The sequence below is a fragment of the Myxocyprinus asiaticus genome, chromosome 40 (genome assembly GCF_019703515.2).
Source record: "Myxocyprinus asiaticus isolate MX2 ecotype Aquarium Trade chromosome 40, UBuf_Myxa_2, whole genome shotgun sequence".
Taxonomy (NCBI): Eukaryota; Metazoa; Chordata; class Actinopteri; order Cypriniformes; family Catostomidae; genus Myxocyprinus; species Myxocyprinus asiaticus.
In genome coordinates, this window is record NC_059383.1 from 7,286,956 (window position 1) to 7,307,523 (window position 20,568).

Genomic DNA, 20,568 nt, shown 5'->3' on the forward strand with positions numbered 1-20,568 from the left:
CTTTTCGCACCAAACTACGTTAATCTCTAGGAGACAGAATGCGTCTCCTTGCTGAGCTGTATGATGGCTGCGTGGTCCCATGGTGTTTATACTTGCGTACTATTGTTTGTACAGATGAATGTGGTACTTCAGGAGTTTGGAAATTGCTCCCAAGGATGAACCAGACTTGTGGAAGTTTGAATTGTTAGAAAAATTACTTGTATCATGCACAAAGTAGATGTCCTAAACAACTTGCCAAAACTATAGTTTGCTAATATTAAATCTGTGGAGTGGTTAAAAAATTTATTTTTAATGACTTCAACCTAAGTGTATGTAAACTTCTGACTTAAAACTGTAAATTATAATAAATATCACAATATTTATTTATGTACTCATTATCAACACATTTATGTGATTAGAAATACCTCATATAATAAACAGTACATCATAATAAACAAATAAACACCTAAAATAAAAAGATTTCAACAGTGGAAAAAATTCACACAACATTTGCATGGTAAACAATAACATTTTAATGTGAGGCACTGTTGAAAGCTACGGTATGTTTGCCTTTACAAAGGAAAGGACACCATGAACATCAAGAGTGGTAATGTGTACATTGGGGAACATATAAAACTGCGATATTGGTCCACATCCAAAAAAAGTACATTTCTATGGCTGTTCACTCAGACCAGCTGAGAAAGCAACTAGCACATTTTCTACTAGAAAGCAGCCATTAAACAATGCTAATATTTTCTGGCATGACAATAAACATACATTTTAAAACAAATCCTTTATGCTCTGGATGGAGAATGGGGAACATACTGCAACTGGTTAACACTTAAATTAACAATGACACATATCTATAAAAAGGGACTTAAAAGTTTTTATTTATTTTTATTATTTTTTTTTTCTGTTATTTCACACTAAATGGGACCAAATTAGATGGAACAAATCAGTGCTGTACAGCAGTTTCAGGCCAACTTAATTAATGGTTTTGCCTTACTGAGATTACAGGGAATATACAGTAATAACAGGGTCTGTAGGTAGTGGTTATATTCTCAAAAAGAGAATATGGGGTGCATTTGATCAAACTGTATGAAATGATTGTATTGTACTCTTTCAGTTGAAGACTTTCGAGTCCAGTCTTCCAGACTTTTGAAAGTTCTAAACTGGGTTGAGCAACAGGTTTAATCTCACAAAACCAGTCAAGAACATGTCCAGGTAATTTTTCAGACCAAAATGAAAAATCGAATTCTTCTGTAATGTGAAAATTGTAACATTTATACATCATGGTAGCATTTGTTATACTTCCTTCAATTAGCCTATTATTAAATATTAAATATTAAAATGCTGATTGAAATAAAAATCATTGTATTACAGTGTTTTCACTGTAATACAGTAAATAAATATTACTGCATTACAGGAATAAGAATCTAATTGGATCTCCATTGTGAATAATGGACTTGACAAAAATACTCAAAAGTAAAATGACACATAACAGTAATGAGAAGCACAATTAAGAATAATGGAAACCACAAAAGAAATCAAAAGTAAAATGTCTAGATACATTACGGTAATGAGAATCACTATAAAGATTAAATGAAATAAAAAAAAAATAAAAAAATGTCCAGACACATTTAGAGAATCTAAATTAAGAAAATTACAAATAAATTCAAAAATAAATGTTCAGACACATTACAGTGATGGGAATTTGGTGGAAATTGTGCTAAACTGTAATGAAAATAATGTCACAGTGGAAAAATATATATCTTAATAGTCTTTATTTTCATTATGCAAAATAACATTTCTTTAATTATATATATATATATATATATATATATATATATATATATATATATATATATATATATATATATATATATTTATATATATATAGTCTTTCAATTTTAGGGGGAAATATGACCTAAACGCATTTTAATGAGACCCCAAAAACTGCACAAAAAAGACCAAAAGATCACAGTCTTAAAAGGATAGTTCACCCAAAAATGAAAATTCTCTCATCATTTCCTCACCCTCATGATATCCCAGGTGTGTATGACTTTCTTTCTTCAGCAGAACACATTTGAAGAAAAACCAGAAAAATATTTCAGCTCAGTAGGTCCTTAAAATGCAAGTGAATGGTGATCAGACTTTTGAAGCTCCAAAAATCACAGATAGTCAGCATAAACATCATCCATACGACTCAAGTGGTTAAATTAATGTCATCTAAAGCAACACGATCGCTTTTCAACATTTAAGTACTCTTAAAATCTAAATCATGCTTCCGGTTCACTTGCACTTGCTGCTTCACTTGCATTTTAAGGACCTACTGAGCTGAGCTATTTTTCTATTTTTCTTCAGATGTGTTCTGGTGAAGAAAGAAAGTCATACACACCTGGGATATCATGAGAGTGAGTAAATAATGAGAGAATTTTCATTTTTGGGTGAACTATCCCTTTAAGACTGTGATCTTTTGGTCCTTTGATGGCTCCTATCACATATGACCAGATGAACCCCTACTCTCAAATAAACAGGGAACAATTTCAGATTCATCTTTAAACTTTGCTCCCCCTAAAGGCTGCAATCACAGTGCAAATAAGGGAACGACACATATAGAAAGGCTTGCACAGAGAAAAATATTGCACTAACATCAGACCAAACATCAACAAAGCTGAATAGTTAGGACTGACAGGTGAATAGCGGACAGTCTGTACCATATATGGATTTCCCTGCTAAAAAAAAAAAAAAAAAAGCTAAAACCAGCATCAGCTTAGCTGGTCCAAGAGTGGTTGTGGGTATCTTTTAGCTTGCCAGGCATCAAGACCAGCTTGACCAGGCTGGGAGACCAACACAAACCAGCAAACCAGCTTAGGCTGATTTAAGTTTTTTTTTTTTTCCAGCACTGTTGAAAAAAGAAAATTCATCTCCACTCTCCACACCAGGTAGAAAAAAAAACCCTTTCCTTAATTACAGATTAGACAGTCTCGTGGAGAGTTCTTGAGGAAAGTTGAATCAATCCACTCCAGAAGGCAACAGGTCCCATCTATGCCATCAAACACAAGGCTATGGTATGCACATACAAAATGACTAGGGAGAGTCAATAACTACACTCTAGATTTGAGCTTAACTCAACCACAAGAAAGACTTTTCTCATGAATCTTCACCACAGAAGGATCTCAGAAGAAAAGTCTTTGTTGCTGGATTGTACGTTTCTTCTTTAATGGTATGTCCTGACATAGACCCCATTGCATAGTGCTATATCTTCTCACTGTTCATGAACAGTCAAACGAGAAGTGCTGAATATTAGTCTGGCATGTCGATGCACAGTTTGGGTGGTGGCACAAAGTATTTGCCAGGACTTTGGGTGATCACCACACCTGTTTTCTTCCGAAACATGGGAGCAATTTTAGGTGCCTCGTAGATGGGCATCTCTTCAGACACCTCTGAATCCTCATGATGCAGGTCATAGGATATGTTGCCATACTCCCTCAGGAAGGGGAAGAGTTCAAGGAGGAACTGACAGAAGTCTTTGCGGATGCCAAACCACCCTGATGGAGAGGGAAGTTAGAGTTGAAAGTCTTGGGAACAAATTATGGCATGATTGTGATGAAGCTTCATTCCTTTTACTCAGTTTAGGATTGAGTTTATTTAAAATAGGCACTATTGTGCATGGAATATGTTTTGTGTATTGTCTGTCATAAAATGAGATATTTATTGTGCTAAACAAATAATTAAATGTTACTTATGGTACTGCATTATAATTTAAAACTACAGTTTTATGAATTCTATGGCTTAAACCAGGGGTTCTCAATGGGGGCGTTCAAAGGATTCCAGGGGGCGCTGAGAGCAAATTAGTAGAGACGGAGGCATTAGGTTACAAATGGGGGGCGTTTATCAGTCATAATATTCAAATCTATCGTCAAGTTCCTCTTTGCATTAAAACGTTTATCTAGACTTGGACTATATCAGTTGGTTCTCAATTATACGGGTTAGTACGCATTTGTACCACGGTTCATCTGATTTTGAAGTCTAGCGACGCATCTGAAGTATCTGGTTTAGCAGCCTCAAATACACAGGCAGAGGCACAACCTCCGCTAATACACCTGTATGCTCTGTAGATGATACAGCTCAATGGACAGAGCAGCACGAGCGCAAAGCTCTTAAAGCTCGAGCTCTTAAACTCGCAGCTTTGCGAGAATCAGTGAGAAGCAAGGCATGAGAAGCAGAAACCCTTTCTTCATTCTTCATCACCTCCCTTGAATTTACTATAGTAACACTAACTGTACTTTAAGCAGAAATAGATTGATAATAAATATTATTTGTCATAGGCTACATTAGAGTGAGGAAATATAATACATTTTTGTTACAACTCATAAATATTTATATATTGAATTTATTGTTTTTACATGTGTTTAGAGTAGGTCTATTGTTTATAATTACAAAAATGCCATAGTTTGTTTTATAGAAATCATGTTACTTCTAACCACAGTAGTGAAGATCCATGCTTCCATGTGTTTACTATGGTCTTGTAACAAATACCACTGTTAAATTAATGAATATATATATATTAACAATATCACTTTTATTATTAGTTTCTGTCTTTGCATTTTCATTTTATAGGCCACAGATATAGCCCTCCATCTGCTTGAATTCAAGAAACGCAAGGTTTGGTCTCACATTCATGAATTTATATATTTAAAAAAATTATGCAATGCAAAGGTATATGTCTCATCACTGCCATGACTCCTATGTTGCTCGGAACTGCACCTAAGACTTTCACCCACTGTTGCACTTGTGTATATGGTTGTGTGACAATAAAGTGATTTGATTTGATGCATCGAAGCTGCACTGAGCAAATTAAACAAATAACTTTTGGAATGCCCAATTCCCAATGCGCTCTAAGTCCTTGTGGTGGTGTAGTGACTCGCCTCAATCCAGGTGGTGGAGGACGAATCTCAGTTGCCTCCGCGTCTGAGACTGTAAATCCATGCATCTTATCACGTGGCTTGTTGAGCGCGTTACCGCCGAGATCTAGCGCGTGAGGAGGCTTCCCGCTATTCTCCACGGCATCCACGCACAACTCACCACACGCCCCACTGAGAGCGAACCACATTATGGCGACCACGAGGAGGTTACCCCATGTGACTCTACCAGGCCAATTTGGTTGCTTAGGAGACCTGGCTGGAGTCACTCAGCATGCCCTGGATTTGAACTCGCGACTCCAGGGGTGGTAATCAGCGTCAATACTCGCTGAGCTACCCAGGCCCCCACAAATATTGAGTTTTGTGTTTTTTTGGTACAACAAAAGGGAATGAAGTAGGGGGGCGTTCATCAAAAAAAGGTTGAGAACCACTGGATTAAACTAGAGAACATTAAAGGGTTATTCATCCAAAAAACATTTACTCACCCTCATTCCATCCCAGATGTGTATGACTTTCTTTCTTCTACAGAACACAAATGAAGATTTTAAAAAAAATATTTCAGCTCTGAAGGTCATTACAATGTAAGTGAATGGTGGCCAGAAATTTGAAGCTCCAAAAATGACATAAAGGAATCATAAAAGTAATCCATAAGACTCCAGTGGTTAAATCCATGTTTTCAAAAGCGATATAATCGGTGTTGGGTGAAAACAGACCAAAATATAACTCCTTTTTCACTATAAATCTCGTCATTGCAGTCTCTAGGCATGATCATGATTTCAAGCTCGTTTACACTTCCTTGTGCTTGACGCATGTGCCAAGCGTTAGATGGCACTATGGGAAGTGTAATCGAGATCGCCAAGGAGACTGCAATGTCAAGATTTATAGTGAAAAAGGAGTTATATTTTGATCCCAAATTGAATAGATCATTTCAGATGAACATGGATTAAACACTGGAGTCTTATGGATTACTTTTATGCTGCTTTTATGTGCTTTTTGGAGCTTCAAAATTTTAGTCAACATTCACTTGCATTGTATGGACCTACAGAGCTGAGATTTACTTCTAACAATCTTCATTTGAGTTCAGCAGAAGAAGAAAGTCATACACATCTGGGATGGCATGAGGCTGAGTAAATGATGAGAGAATTTAACTTTTAGGTTAACTATCCCTTTAATGCCAATAGCAACAGGTAAAATAAGACTGATGCCAGCAATAAATATTACTTACAGTGATTGCCTCCTTTCTGGCCAAACGTGGTCACCATTAGAGTCACCAGAGACACCCAGAGAGGCACAAACACAGGGACATAGTTGGAATTATAATGGCCATCCAGCTTGTGCACAAGGAGAATCTAAAAACAACACAAACACTGATCAATGTCAACCCTTGGTTGGGTCTATAACAGGGCTTCTGCAGGTTTTATGAAGCTAAATAAACCCATGACTTTTTTTTTTAAGGCCTTTTAAAGACCAACTAAAGGAAATTTAAGTAATAAATTCAAGGGAACACAATATGTCATTGCATCATTCTCCAAATATAAATTTCTAGGGAGCGCAAGAACAGTCATATATACTGTATACAGAAGAAACACTTCAAAGTTTAAAAACGCAACATAACAGATCTCCATTACTGTGATTCATTTTAAAAAAAGTAACATGATTGAATACCTCTGCCCCTAACCACCAGAATGTAGAAATAAATGTAACCTTCCAATCAGACCCATTGTATCAGCTATATTCCTTTACGACACTGCTGTTTCACTTGAATAGTGTTTAAACAACACCCAAAAATATATCTCAAAGCTCTGGAATAAAATATAAGTGATCACCACCAAACATGTAAAAACAAGATTGTATTCAAATACTTTGTCATTAAATCTAGAAGCTCAACAAAAGGAGCATGTAAGATATGATCAAAAGTTACAGGCAAAAATAGCCATGTTTCACATTTCTTGACCCATAGGTGGTGCTGTCACCAAACTTTGCATGTACCCTCAGATCATGGTCCTGACAAAGCATAACAAGCTTCATTTCAATTTACATCAACCTCATTCAATGTGTAAACGTAACTTTTCAACAAAATCATAATTCTGTATCATGCATTCTGTGCAGATCAGTCTGGAAATTATTTTCAACCATTGCTTAGGCAAATCTGTCAAAGTTTGAAGGAATAATAGCGAATAAACGGTAAACATCATATTCCAAGATGGCGGCCACTGTAATGGGCAATAGTATAAGCGTTTAATATAAGCATTTCGTTTGTATCATCAGGAGGAGCATAATTACATGCAAAAATAATTTTGTTTCTAGGAAAAATGGTTCAAAAGATAAGAGCAAAAAAAAAGCATTTTTGAACTGGTGGTGGCACTATAGAGTTTGTCCTAAAGACCCCAAATTTAGTATGGGGCTATTTTTACCTAGAAATTCACTTTAAAATGACAAACACAATGAGAAACCAATCCCTCATGCAACATTTAATACCATGACCTAATGAATTTAAGACTCCGATTTAAGACCTTTTTAAGGCCTTAATTTGCGAAAGGGCAATTTAAGACTTTAAGACTTTTTTCAGACCTGCAGAAACCCTGCTATAAATATTTTAGGGATACACGATAATAAATTCCAGCCCAATACTGGGGAACGGATGATTATTTTCATAGTATGGCTAATAACTGATAAATGGACGATTTTAAAATTCAATACTATTTTGCCTAATGTACAATAATGTACTTTTCTTAATAGTACACTACTAATGTACTATTTTGCTATAATGTACAGTATAAGATATTTATTTTGAGATCAAAATAGACAAAAAGTTTGTCTGTCATAAGAAAACAACAACAGTTGTCATAATAAAAGCTTGTTAACACTTGCTGGGTTTCCATCCAAAATGTTTTGAATATTTTACGCGCATTTCTAAAAATTAGACTTAAGAAAATACGAATTGTTGCGCATTTCCATCCACTACGTAATGCGCATTATCATGAGGGAGCCGCCTTGTCATGATGGAGCAGCTGAATGACCTCTCCCTGCTTTGGGGAGTTTTATTTGCAAGATTGGAGAAAGTATCTCATTTTATTAAATGCATCCACGAGACACAGCAGAATAAGTGTAATATCTGAAATAATGTGGGCTGAAATAGCTGTGATGCCCACACACCGCCAGTCTCCACATACCTGGAAGCGCCCACTCTCAAAACTGTTCTGGCAGATTGTGAGGACCCACTTTATTGACCAGCTGCGGGTTAAACACTTCTGAATGACAAGCGCTATGTTCAAAGAATTGTGTGCCAAGGTCGGACCTTTCGGTGGGCTAGTCACATCAAGCTATCGCACACTAACATGCACAAATAGTCAAAACACGTCATCGCTTAGCAAGTAAACCATTTTCATCACATTAATGTGCATTTTAACTAATAAGAAACTCTAGAAAATCCACCTCCTCCTAGCGCATTAAATTTTAAGCAAATTTAGAAAGTTTATTCGCATATCAAGCGTTTCCATTCAGGATTTCTTATGCGCAATTTCAAAATGTGCACAAAAATAGTTGGATGGAAACCCACCTAGTGGCTTGCAAGCTCTCCCGTGAATATGCATGAGCTTCTCTCAAAAAGCTTCTCTTTTTTTTTTTGGTGTGTGTGTGTCCTGCATTAAAAATGGGTTGCACTATTCCTTTAAATGATTAATTTAGTACTTTTAAGGAAGATCACAGAAGAGTTAAAAGTCATGCTGAGTGTCTAGAAAACTACGACTGAATAAAAACTTGATTTTCCGTTTTTCTCCCTTTGAACAATTCCGATTTTTCTTTACCTTTTACTTTAAAGTTTTTTGGTTGTCTTGATTATTATATCTGTTAAATAAATAGCAATTGAACTGCATAGTTTGGGCCTTGTTAATTTTTAAAATGGATATTTTTGTAATGTACCTACAAAGTTTGAATATTTCCTATATAATTTACAGCATTAGCTGAGAGAGAATTTCTTTCATATGCAAGCAAAATGGACATTATCACTGAAATATAAAATCAAACCTCAAAGGTAAGCAGGGGCACAACTATAGTCATCCAGCTGATCGCCATGGTGATATGAGTACGCCGTTGCTCGGCAATAACATCCATGGAGCGCAGGAAGAGCACAGACCAGACGATGTAATACAGCACCACCAGACACAAGAAGGACATAAGTATCCACAGCGGCACACACACCACCTGCCAAGAAACGGTACTGTTCTTACTCCAATGAATTGCTGCAGAGGTCAGATTACAATGCTATTTCTGTGATCATAGGGCAGAACAAAATGTAAAACTGTTATTGATGTCCTTACCAACCACGGCCAGCTGATGATCTTATCCAGTCGTAATGCAATGAAGATGAACTGAAGAATATTTACTGAGCACAGAATCTCCAGCTGATGGAAAAAAGACAACAAGCAAGAGAAAGAAAATCAGTTACGATGCATTTCAACACAATGGTCTAAATGCTTTGGGAGACATGCTTAATGCCATGTAAGTGCAACTCGCAATGTCTATCAAGAAAATCAAAAAGAAAAACAAACACAAAAAAGAGAAACTTTTTAGGACCCTTGTGTGAACCTGTTCTTTCTCACATCCCAGTTTAACACGCAGTGACAACTGCAAGTGAACCATTTGTAGGTTGATTTCACCTAAAAGTTTAACACTGTTGCTCTGTGGTGCAATCGTCAAGCCCAACACAGCAACACTGCTTCAACCAGTGGCTTGAGTTTGGATCGGGGACTACCTGTTTGTACAACCAATGGATACCAGGGGTAGTTTTCTGGAATCTGTTTGAAAACAGTGATTATTTCTGCAACTACATTAGGCAGCGCAGAAATTACCCACTTCAGAATTTTACACTGTGACATTATTTTCATGACAATTGAGCACATCCCTTTCAATTCTCTTTATTGAAATGCCAAATATTATTTAAATTGTCAAGTATTTACACATCATGGTAGTAGCTCTTGTACTGCCTTTAATTTATGCAGATTTAAATAAAGAATCTGGAGAGGATGATTCTAATTACTGTCTTACTGTTTTATTGTATTACACATGGCTCAATTGTATTCACATAAACATGTAAACATATTTTCCTAAGGCAGAGGTACTCAACATTGGAAAGCTGGAGGGCCGGAAAGCAGGGTCCCTTTCGCCTCAAGGGCCGCACTCATCATTTTTTAATTAAAAAAATATATATTTGAATTACTTTTTATATTAATGAAGTGAGTAGATTATGCTAAATTTGCTATTTAATACATCATGGACACATGTAATTAACAAGAATAAAATAAAACATATAGATACACAGCTTAATTATCGTAAAAGTGTTGTTCTTTGTAAAATAAAAACTGTGATATTAAAATAATGATCGTATATAGGCCTATACAGTGTTTGTTTTGTTTTGATCCACACTTTTAAAAGTAGGCTATAAACTGCAGCAGAATGTACCACTGCAATATATATATATATATATATATATATATATATATATATACACACACACACACAGTACTGTGCAAAAGTCTTGGGCACATAAGAGGTTTCACAAAAGCATTTGTCATAAGATGGTTATTTATATCTTCAGCTTTAGTGTGTCAATAGGAAATATAAATGTTAGACTCACAAACATAATTTTTGCAAATAAAAAAAGATTAGAATAGAAGAACAGGGAGCCCTGCAACAAATGTCATGGCCCCCACAAAGCCCCCCACTGAACATCGTGTCAGTCTGAGATTACATAAAGAGACAGAAGCAATTGAGACAGCCTAACTATATAGAAGAACTGTGGCAAATTCTCCAAGAAGCTTGGAACATCCTATCTGCCAACAGCCAAGAAAAACTGTGTCCAGGTGTACCTAGGAGAACTGGTGCTGTTTTAAAGGCAAAGGTGGTCACACCAAATATTGATTTAGCTTTTTTATGTTTACTGGACTTTGTATGACATTAAGTGATAAATGAAAACTATTTATGGCATTATTTTTGAAGACATCCTCACTATTCAACATTTTTCACAAGTGCCTAAAACTTTTGCACAGTACTGTGCGTGTGTGTAATATATATATATATATATATACACACACACACACACACACACACACACACATAAAGTGCATCCGGAAATTATTCACAGCGCTTCACTTTTTCCACATTTTGTTATGTTACAGCCTTATTCCAAAATGGATTAAATTCATTATTTTCCTCAAAATTCTACAAACAATACCCCATAATGACAACGTGAAAGAAGTTTGTTTGAAATCTTTGCAAATTTATTAAAAATAAAAAACGAAAAAAAATCACATGTACATAAGTATTCACAGCCTTTGCCATGACACTCAAAATTGAACTCAGGTGCATCCTGTTTCCACTGATCATCCTTGAGATGTTTCTACAACTTGATTAGAGTCCACCTGTGATAAATTCAGTTGATTGGACATGATTTGGAAAGGCACACACCTGTCTATATAAGGTCCCACAGTTAACAGTGCATGTCAGAGCACAAACCAAGCCATGAAGTCCAAGGAATTGTCTGTAGACCTCTGAGACAGGATTGTATCGAGGCACAGATCTGGGGAAGGGTACAGAAAAATGTCTGCAGCATTGAAGGTCCCAATGAGCACAGTGGCCTCCATCATCCGTAAATGGAAGAAGTTTAGAACCACCAGGACTCTTCCTAGAGCTGGTCGCCCGGCCAAACTGAGCGATCGGGGGAGAAGGGCCTTAGTCAGGGAGGTGACCAAGAACCCGATGGTCACTCTGACAGAGCTCCAGCGTTTCTCTGTGGAGAAAGGAGAACAACCATCTCTGCAGCACTCCACCAATCAGGCCTATATGGTGGAGTGGCCAGACGGAAGCCACTCCTCAGTAAAAGGCACATGACAGCCCGCCTGGAGGACTCTCAGACCATGAGAAACAAAATTCTCTCGTCTGATGAAACAAAGATTGAACTCTTTGGCCTGAATGGCAAGCGTCATGTCTGGAGGAAACCAGGCACCGCTCATCACCTGGCCAAAACCATCCCTACAGTGAAGCATGGTGGTGGCAGCATCATGCTGTGGGGATGTTTTTCAGCGGCAGGAACTGGGAGACTAGTCAGAATCGAGGGAAAGATGAATGCAGCAATGTACAGAGACATCCTTGATGAAAACCTGCTCCAGAGCACTCTAGACCTCAGACTGGGGCAAAGGTTCATCTTCCCACAGGACAACGACCCTAAGCACACAGCCAAGAAAACAAAGGAGTGGCTCCGGGACAACTCTGTGAATGTCCTTGAGTGGCCCAGCCAGAGCCCAGACTTGAACCCGATTGAACATCTCTGGAGAGATCTGAAAATGGCTGTGCACCGACACTCCCCATCCAACCTGATGGAGCTTGAGAGGTCCTGCAAAGAAGAATGGGAGAAACTGCCCAAAAATAGGTGTGCCAAGCTTGTAGCATCATACTCAAAAAGACTTGAGGCTGTAATTGGTGCCAAAGGTGCTTCAACAAAGTATTGAGCAAAGGCTGTGAATACTTATGTACATGTGAATTTTTTTATTTTTATTATTCTTTTTTTTAATAAATTTGCAAAGATTTCAAACAAACTTCTTTCGCGTTGTCATTATGGGGTATTGTTTGTAGAATTTTGAGGAAAATAATGAATTTAATCCATTTTGGAATTAAAATGTGGAAAAAGTGAAGCGCTGTGAATACTTTCCGGATGCACTGTATATATATATATATATATACACACACACACACATATACAGCTCTGGAAACATTAAGGGACCACTGCAACATTATCAGTTTCTCTAAATTTACTATTTTTAGGTATGTGTTTGAGTAAAATGAACTTTTTTGTTTTATTCTATAAACTACTGACAACATTTCTCCCAAATTCCAAATAAAAATATTGTCATTTAGAGCAGTGGCTCCCAACCGCACGGCAGGGAATGTGCATTCCCAAAAATATTATAATCATATAATTTTTATCGGTCTTTAAACTTCTGCATAATTTTTGCATTTCTTTCGACCTTTGCGTTCTGTCTCGCACGCACATGCGAGCACACAGTGAGAGAGAGATTGAACACACCTTTAATAACACTGTCGTCAAGCTTTCCTTTTAGCATCTGTTCTGCCACAAAACATGGAGGGAGAATTGATGGAGTAAATTACCTCAGAAATTATTAAATAACACATTTGTTAACCATTGTATTATATATAAATATAATATATGGGTCATAGACAAATAAGGTTGCCTGAGGTGATAAAAAAAAAGAAACATAGGCTATGTTTCAAGATGACATATTACAAATATCATGAGTTTACATCAAGAATATCTATACGTTTTTCAAATGACCTGAACAAAATGTGCCTTTTTATTAAAATATCAAAATATTGATATTTAATTATATGACAAAATAATTATTTGTTTTTAAATCTTCACAAACAGTCTTGTGGGTCTAAAGAGATCTTCTCTGTTTTATGATTTTTTGTCACATGACAACAAAATTTCTACTTACATGTTAGTTGCACTACATGACAAAAGTTTTTCAAATATTAATCATATTTTAAAATAAAATTGTTTCACTGCATTAAAAAAAAAGAAAAAAAAAGAAAGAAATAATAATAAAAGATTATGTAGTATAACTCATGGCAACATTTCTTCTTTTTTTCCCCAAGAATTTCAGCTTTTAATGAGACTTTGAATTGTTTTACTGTCTCCGGATGGTTGCACCACATGACATTTTTTACTTTAAACCTAAGAAAAAATATAAAAATTACTTTGAACTCAGTAATTGAAAATATTTTCCTCATAGAACAGGTGATTCAAGTAATTGCTTTGTGTGAATAAATTGAATAATTTATTAGATGCAGACAAAAAAATTAGTGTGACGTCATTGACCCATATACACCGATCAGCCACAAAATTAAAACCAACTGCCTAATATTGTGTAGGTCCCCCTCGTGCTGCCAAAACAATGCCAACCAGCATCTCAGAATAGCATTCTGAGATGATATTCTTCTCACCACAATTGTACAGAGCGGTTATCTGAGTTACCGTAGACTTTGTCAGTTCAAACCAGTCTAGCCATTCTCAGTTGACCTCTCTCATCAACAAGGCATATTTCCGTTCACAGAACTGCTGCTCACTTGATGTTTTTTTGTTTTTGGCACCATTCGGAGTAAATTATAGAGAATGTTGTGCATGAAAATCACAGGAGATCAGCAGTTACAGAAATATTCAAACCAGCCCATCTGGCACCAACAATCATGCCACGCTCCAAATCACTGAGATCATATTTTTTCCCATTCTGATGGTCGATGTGAACAGTAACTGAAGCTCCTGACCCGTATCTGCATGATTTCATGCACTGCAGTGCTACCACACGATTGGCTGATTAGATAATCGCATGGATGATTGTTGGTGCCAGATGGGCTGGTTTGAGTATTTCTGTAACTGCTGATCTCCTGGGATTTTCACACACAACAGTCTCTAGAATTTTAAAATTAATCCATGTACTAAAAGCAGAAGAATAGTCTCTGTGAGAGCTACTCCGGCCCCCCTTGAAAACATAACAGTGCCATGGCCTGGGCAGCAAAAAGTTTGGGGACTCCTGTCTTAATCGGACCACAACTGATCTCTGTGTTGTTTGCATTCATGTGCCATGTTCAAAAACATTCAAAACATGTGACGTGCAAATCTGAGGTTGCCAACCGTCCCCTATAATTTGGAATCATCCTTAAGGGAATTAAGGCAACAGAATTGTGTTGCATATTAAATCCATATGGGACGCAGTTTGTCCTGTACTCTAGCATCTCACAACCAAACTGCTAATAATGTTTCTTGAAAAAGTAAGAAAGATCAATGACAATTTGTGCACGTCTTCTGTTCTGTTACAGTCAAAACAGTAAAATTAAAAATGCAGCATTTTGTCAGAAATATTACAATCGAGTATATGATAATTGTTTGCCATCATTATGATTCTTGTGTAAGTACATTTAAGCAATGACACTGTAATCCAAGGAAAAACATACTATTTTGTTTTAAGCATTGACTCTCCCATAAAAGTATTTATTAGAAGTAAAAATTGAAAATAATTTGGTTATCCCTGGTCATTGTATTAGTAAATTAGTCATGTTAACATTTCTCATGTTAAGCGTTTTAGAATGTCCCGTTTATAAAATCACTGAATCACAAAATAAAATGTCCCCTATTTGGCTGGTAGAAATTTGGCAACCCTACAAGCAACATGCACTTAAAAGAATATTCCGGGTTCAATACAAGTAAAGCTCAATCTACAGCATTTGTGGCATAATGTTGATTACTAAAAAAACTCGTCCCTCCTTTTCTTTAAAAAAATAAAATATAAAAAAGCCAAAATCTGGGTTACACTGAGGCATTCACAATGAAAGTAAATGGGGCCAATCAATAAACGTTAAAATACTCACTGTTTCAAAAGTATAGCTACAAGACGTAAACAATATGCTTGTTAATACGACTTTAGTGTGAGAAAATAACTAACCTTGTGTGTAAATTTATATCCAATTTTACAACTTTTTACAAATTCTGCCATGATGACAATGCCATAAAGCCTAAAACAACTATAAAAATGATGATTTAATCAATTTTACAGCTCAAAAAAAAAAAAAAAAGAAAAAAAAGAAAACAGGTTTTAACAGAAGAATTAATGCAAGTGCTTTTATAAAATTATAAGCTTCTCATTTCTGCCTCGGAACCCTCCAAAAATTAGCCTCATCCACTTCCATTGTGAGTGCCTCACTGTAACCTCAATTTTTGCTTTTTTTAAAGAAAAGGAGGGACGAGTCTAAATATTTTATTTTTTTTTGGCAATCAATATAATGCCACAAATGCTGTCGATTGAGCTTAACTTGACTTCAACCCGGAAAATTTCTTTAATGTGGTGTATTTGTCATCTTTCCTTCTAGTATTTGATTACGCACTGTGTCGTGTATACTTGGACAGACAGATGAGGGCTGTAGCTCGACTATGCAAAAACCCGATATAGCTGCACAGTTAATACCTCCAGCGAGCGGTCATGTCTGAATCCCCACACGCATGCCGCCACGGAGACGGGCGAGACGAAAAAGAGGGGCATGAAGACCAGAAGCCAGAAGTGTGAACCTCTTTCCACACGGTCACACACCAGCACCTCAAAGGTGAGCAGGAGGAGGTGGATTCCCACAGCGATCAGCATGGCCTTGAACTCCACACAGGTCTCACCTTCAGCCCTGTATATGACAACACACATTTGATAGCCAAACACAACCAAAGCAGGGCGCTGTGGTACAAACTCCTGTGACCTTGTGACTTCATACTACAGTACACTTACAACAGGTTTAGGCTCCCTGGAGGGTAACCTGATCTGATCAAGGGCGCAATGGTGAAAGTTCATGCATTGAGGAGTTTAAACTTATAACCTTGAAGTTACACCCCCATATTTCTCCACTACACTCCACCCAGTCACTTGTGATCATAGCCATTGAAAAGCTCATGTACAGACCTGTATTGTGGGTTGCGAGCCCAAACCCCGGTGCCCACGGAAGCCCCGATGATGACCATGAGTTTCCAGAGCCAGATGGGCGCAAACACCGCCCAGTAACTCCACTGGATGAAGCCATCCAACCTCAATGACAGCAGCACAGAGAACAGTAGCAGGCATGCATAGATCAGGAACTTACTGGAAGAAAACACATTTGCAGTGGGACTAGCCAGACACATCTAAAGTGGGCAGATGTATCCAACTTAGATTACATTTGCAAATATCATGAGGCCTGAGTTTCACGTTGACTGTAAACAAAGTGTCACACTATCAGCTTTGCTAATGCTTGCACGAGAATCTTAACGGAATGGACGTGCTTTGTTTCCTGTGCAGTATGTTTAGATGGCAATGCTTAGAATTAGTTAGAATGTAGTTAAATGCCAGTGGTTTATGTTAAATATTGCGGTGTTAAAGCTGTTTTATTCACTGGCTGAATGTCATTTAACGCTGCTACACTGAGCAGATACAAACCAAACAGGCCTGCACAGTGAACGTTAGCAGTTAAGCTAGTAAAGTGAATGTTGAGGTTTTAAAAGGAGCAGTTTTTCATTATTCGTCGAACTCAACAAATCTTACCTAGGGTTGAAATCTTGAAAAAAGCCACGGAGATTCATGTTTTCCTCTTTAGACCATAGTTAAATGGAGTGAAATTGATAGGCAGGCTAATTGCTCTCACATCAGTGCATACAGTTGGCGAACGCAACCAAACACAGTGACGTCACAAGCCCCGCCCTCCTCCACCAGATGGCGCTGAAAAAATGCATTTCTTTATCCTTGTAGTGAAATTTACATTCATCCCCAAAAAATAACTTTATGATTTATTGCTAAAAATCAAGATTACGTTTATAACTTTACTTAGAATAAGTAATAATCAGTGTTGGGCAAGTTACTCAAAAAATTAATCCCCTACTAATTACTAATAACTTCTGTTAAATTGTACTCGAATGACTAATTTCTCAAAAAATATACCGAGCTCAATACAAGTTAATTTTAATCAACAGCATTTGTGGCATACTTTAATTTCGGCTCGTCCCTCCTTTTCTTCAAAAAAGCAAAAATCGAGATTCCAGTGAGGCATTTACAATGGAAGTGAATGGGGCCCATTTTTGGAGGGTTTAAAGACAGAAACGTGAAGCTAATAATTTTATAAAAGCACTTACATTAATTCTTCAGTTAAAACCCATGTTTTAGGGTTTACAGCATTACGTTGTCATGGCAGCGAAGTTGTAAAATTGGATATTACTTACACAGAAAATGTAAGTGATTTTATCACGCTAAAATAATTTACGTTTACGGATTGGCCCCATTCACTTCTAATGTTAGTGTCTCACTGTAACCCAGATTTGAAGAAAGGGAGGGACGGGGGGCCTGGGTAGCTCAGCAAGTAAAGACGCTGACTACCACCCCTGCAGTCACAAGTTCAAATCCAGGGTGTGCTGAGTGACTCCAGCCAGGCCTCCCAAAATTGGCCCGGTTGCTAGGGAGGGTAGAGTCACATGGGGTAACCTCCTCGTGGTCGCTATAATGTGGTTTGCTCTTGGTGGGGCAGGTGGTGAGTTGTGCGTGGATGCTGCAGAGAATAGCATGAAGCCTCCACATGCGCTACTTCTCCACAGTAACACGCTCAACAAGCCACGAGATAAAATGCGCGGATTGACGGTCTCAGATGCAGAGGCAATTGGGATTCTTCCTTCGCCACCCGGATTGAGGCGAGTCACTACACCACCACGAGGACTTAGAGCGCATTGGGAATTAAGCATTCCAAAGTGGGGAGAAAAGGGGAGGGGAAAAAAAAGGAACAAGTCAAAATTAAAATTTGAGGTAATCCACATTATGCCACAAATGCTGTCGACTGAGCTTAACTTGTATTGAACCCGGAATATTCCTTTAATGGAAAAAGTTGTAACTCTATTTGATTTGACGGAATTTAGTTATGAAATTGAAATGTGTAATCTTAAAACTATTTTTTTTTTTTATGTACAAAGGTAATCGATGTACACCAAACACTGTTGTTAATAATAATAATAACAATAAAATGAGTATGGCCACATCCACAATAACTCACTGTTATATGAAAACTTTGTTTTGTCATCATTTTCCAAAGCATGTGGTAATATAGGGAGTGTTTGAAAGTCTCCATTTTCAGTGGAGAACAATGGCATTCTAGTATAAACGAGAGACGTAAACGTATGGAAATAAAAATGAGTGTAGACAATGTCTTTCCTCAGTCAAATTAATCTTTGAATTATAGATCTTATTATAGTAAATATTTTTTTTTGTTTATATAATGTCTCTGTTTTGTTTTTATTTAATTTACTTTATCTTTTTAAATTATAATTAATTCCTGTATGACTCATTTCTAGGTTTCTATTGAACAATTTCATGTATAGCATTATTAATATTATTTTGGATTTTCTTCCCTTTTCTCCCCAATTTGGAATGCCCAATTCCCAATGTGCTCTAAGTCTCCATGGTGGCGTAGTGACTCACCTTAATCCAGCTGGCGGAGGATGAATCTCAGTTGCCTCCGGGTCTGAGACCATCAATCCTCACATCTTATCACGTGGCTTGATCAGCACATTACCGTGGACACATAGCGCGTGTGGAGGCTTCATGCTATTCTCTGCGGCATCAACGCACAACTCGCCACACACCCCACCGAGAGTGAGAACCACATTATAGCGACCGCGAGGAGGTTACCCCATGTGACTCAACCCTCCCTAGCAACCAGGCCAATTTGGTTGCTTAGGAAGCCTGACTGGAGTCACTCAGCGCACCCTCAGGATTCGAACTCGCGACTCCAAGGGTGGTAGTCAGCATCTTTTACTTGCTGAGCTACCCAGGTCCCCCATGTATAGCATTACTGAAGTCTTGTCAAGTTTAAGGTTTAGCAATTAAAAACAAAATAAACAAATGTGTTGGGCCTCATGTATTCAGATAGAAGACAAAGGCAGGCCTAACAGTCATAAAAAAACATTCCTCAAGCCCCCTCCTTCTAAGTCGTAAATTTTACTGATAAAAATCGCACCAAAATCAAACAAAGGGAGTCCAAAACAGACTACAGATCCATGAAGCCTTGCCCTCTAAAGGATCGAGCTCTCAACTCCTATTGGATGAGGCACACAACAGAACGTCCCTCAAACATGACATCATCAGGACTTCAAATAATTCTGAAATGCTTCCAGAGTTGCTTCCAGCGACTTAGTTCACCGAATACGGACGTAGCTTTTTGCTGCTCTCCGGTGTAACCTCGTGGCTTAAGGAAGTAATGTCCGACTTGAAACTGTAGCCATACAATCTCCATCTCGCTGGACGAGTTGAGATTACTCTGTGTTCAACCAAACACTCTAACGGATCCGAAGGAGACCACCGAGCAATTCGCATCTTCATCCGTTGGCCTACAGAAGTGAAGAGATTAAAGATTTCTCTTCCATCTTCAATCAAGTCGACATTTCTGAGTTCTCCGCCAGCCCGCCGAGAATCAACAGCCGAACCGCCCGCCGACAGCGCGAGGAAACGGCCCCCCCGTCATCACCCGAGCCTCAAGGAACCGGGTCAAAGATAAAGGACGGAGGAAAACACATTCTACCTGTGTCCTCATGCGATTCAAGTAAGAGGTTTACGTCTGGGCAGAGATAGAATATTATAGTGTGTTATTCTTGTGTTTCAAGGTTTTTGCTTGTACAGTTTACGGATCGCCATGTCCGCTCATTATTAATACTCAGGGTATTAATTATCACGAATTTGTTTTGCTGTATTGTGGTCCAACCAAATTGGACTGTTGTGCATTTTCGCCATCGCGGGTGAGACAGCAACCGAGTTCATCCATTAAAGAGTCAAATAACACGGGACTTTTACGAGCCCCGCTCGTAAAACCGCGTCTCTGAGTGATGAACATGGCTGCTTTATCTCCAGCTATTGCGAAATCAGCTTTCGGGCTGTCACTTAATCATCTCTCTCTCTCTCTCTCTCTCTCTCTCTCTCTCTCTCTCACTAACCACACTGACACACACACACACACACACTGTCACACACACACCTTATGTGTTATATGAATATTTTATTTCCATATCTAATCATATCACTGTTTAGTTTGTAGTTGTAAGTCGGAA

At 37.7% G+C, this 20,568-nt stretch overlaps 1 protein-coding gene across 2 annotated transcripts; it reads right to left on the bottom strand.

Moving 5' to 3' along the window:
* Positions 1–494: 494 nt before the first annotated feature.
* LOC127430429 (transmembrane protein 185-like) lies at positions 495–17,167 on the bottom strand. 2 transcript variants are annotated; one of them, XM_051680188.1, is made up of 7 exons: positions 17,033–17,167; positions 16,418–16,594; positions 15,938–16,145; positions 9,224–9,307; positions 8,931–9,107; positions 6,130–6,253; positions 495–3,530 (listed from the first exon to the last, which is right to left on the bottom strand). In XM_051680188.1, the coding sequence occupies exons 1-7, from the start codon at positions 17,068–17,070 to the stop codon at positions 3,286–3,288; spliced, it is 1,053 nt and encodes a 350-aa protein (XP_051536148.1). In that variant the 5' UTR covers positions 17,071–17,167; the 3' UTR covers positions 495–3,285. The 2 variants fall into 2 exon arrangements, with proteins under 2 accessions (XP_051536148.1, XP_051536147.1); XM_051680187.1 differs by having other exon boundaries at positions 16,418–16,635; positions 17,033–17,140.
* Between the last annotated feature and the right edge of the window lie 3,401 nt (positions 17,168–20,568).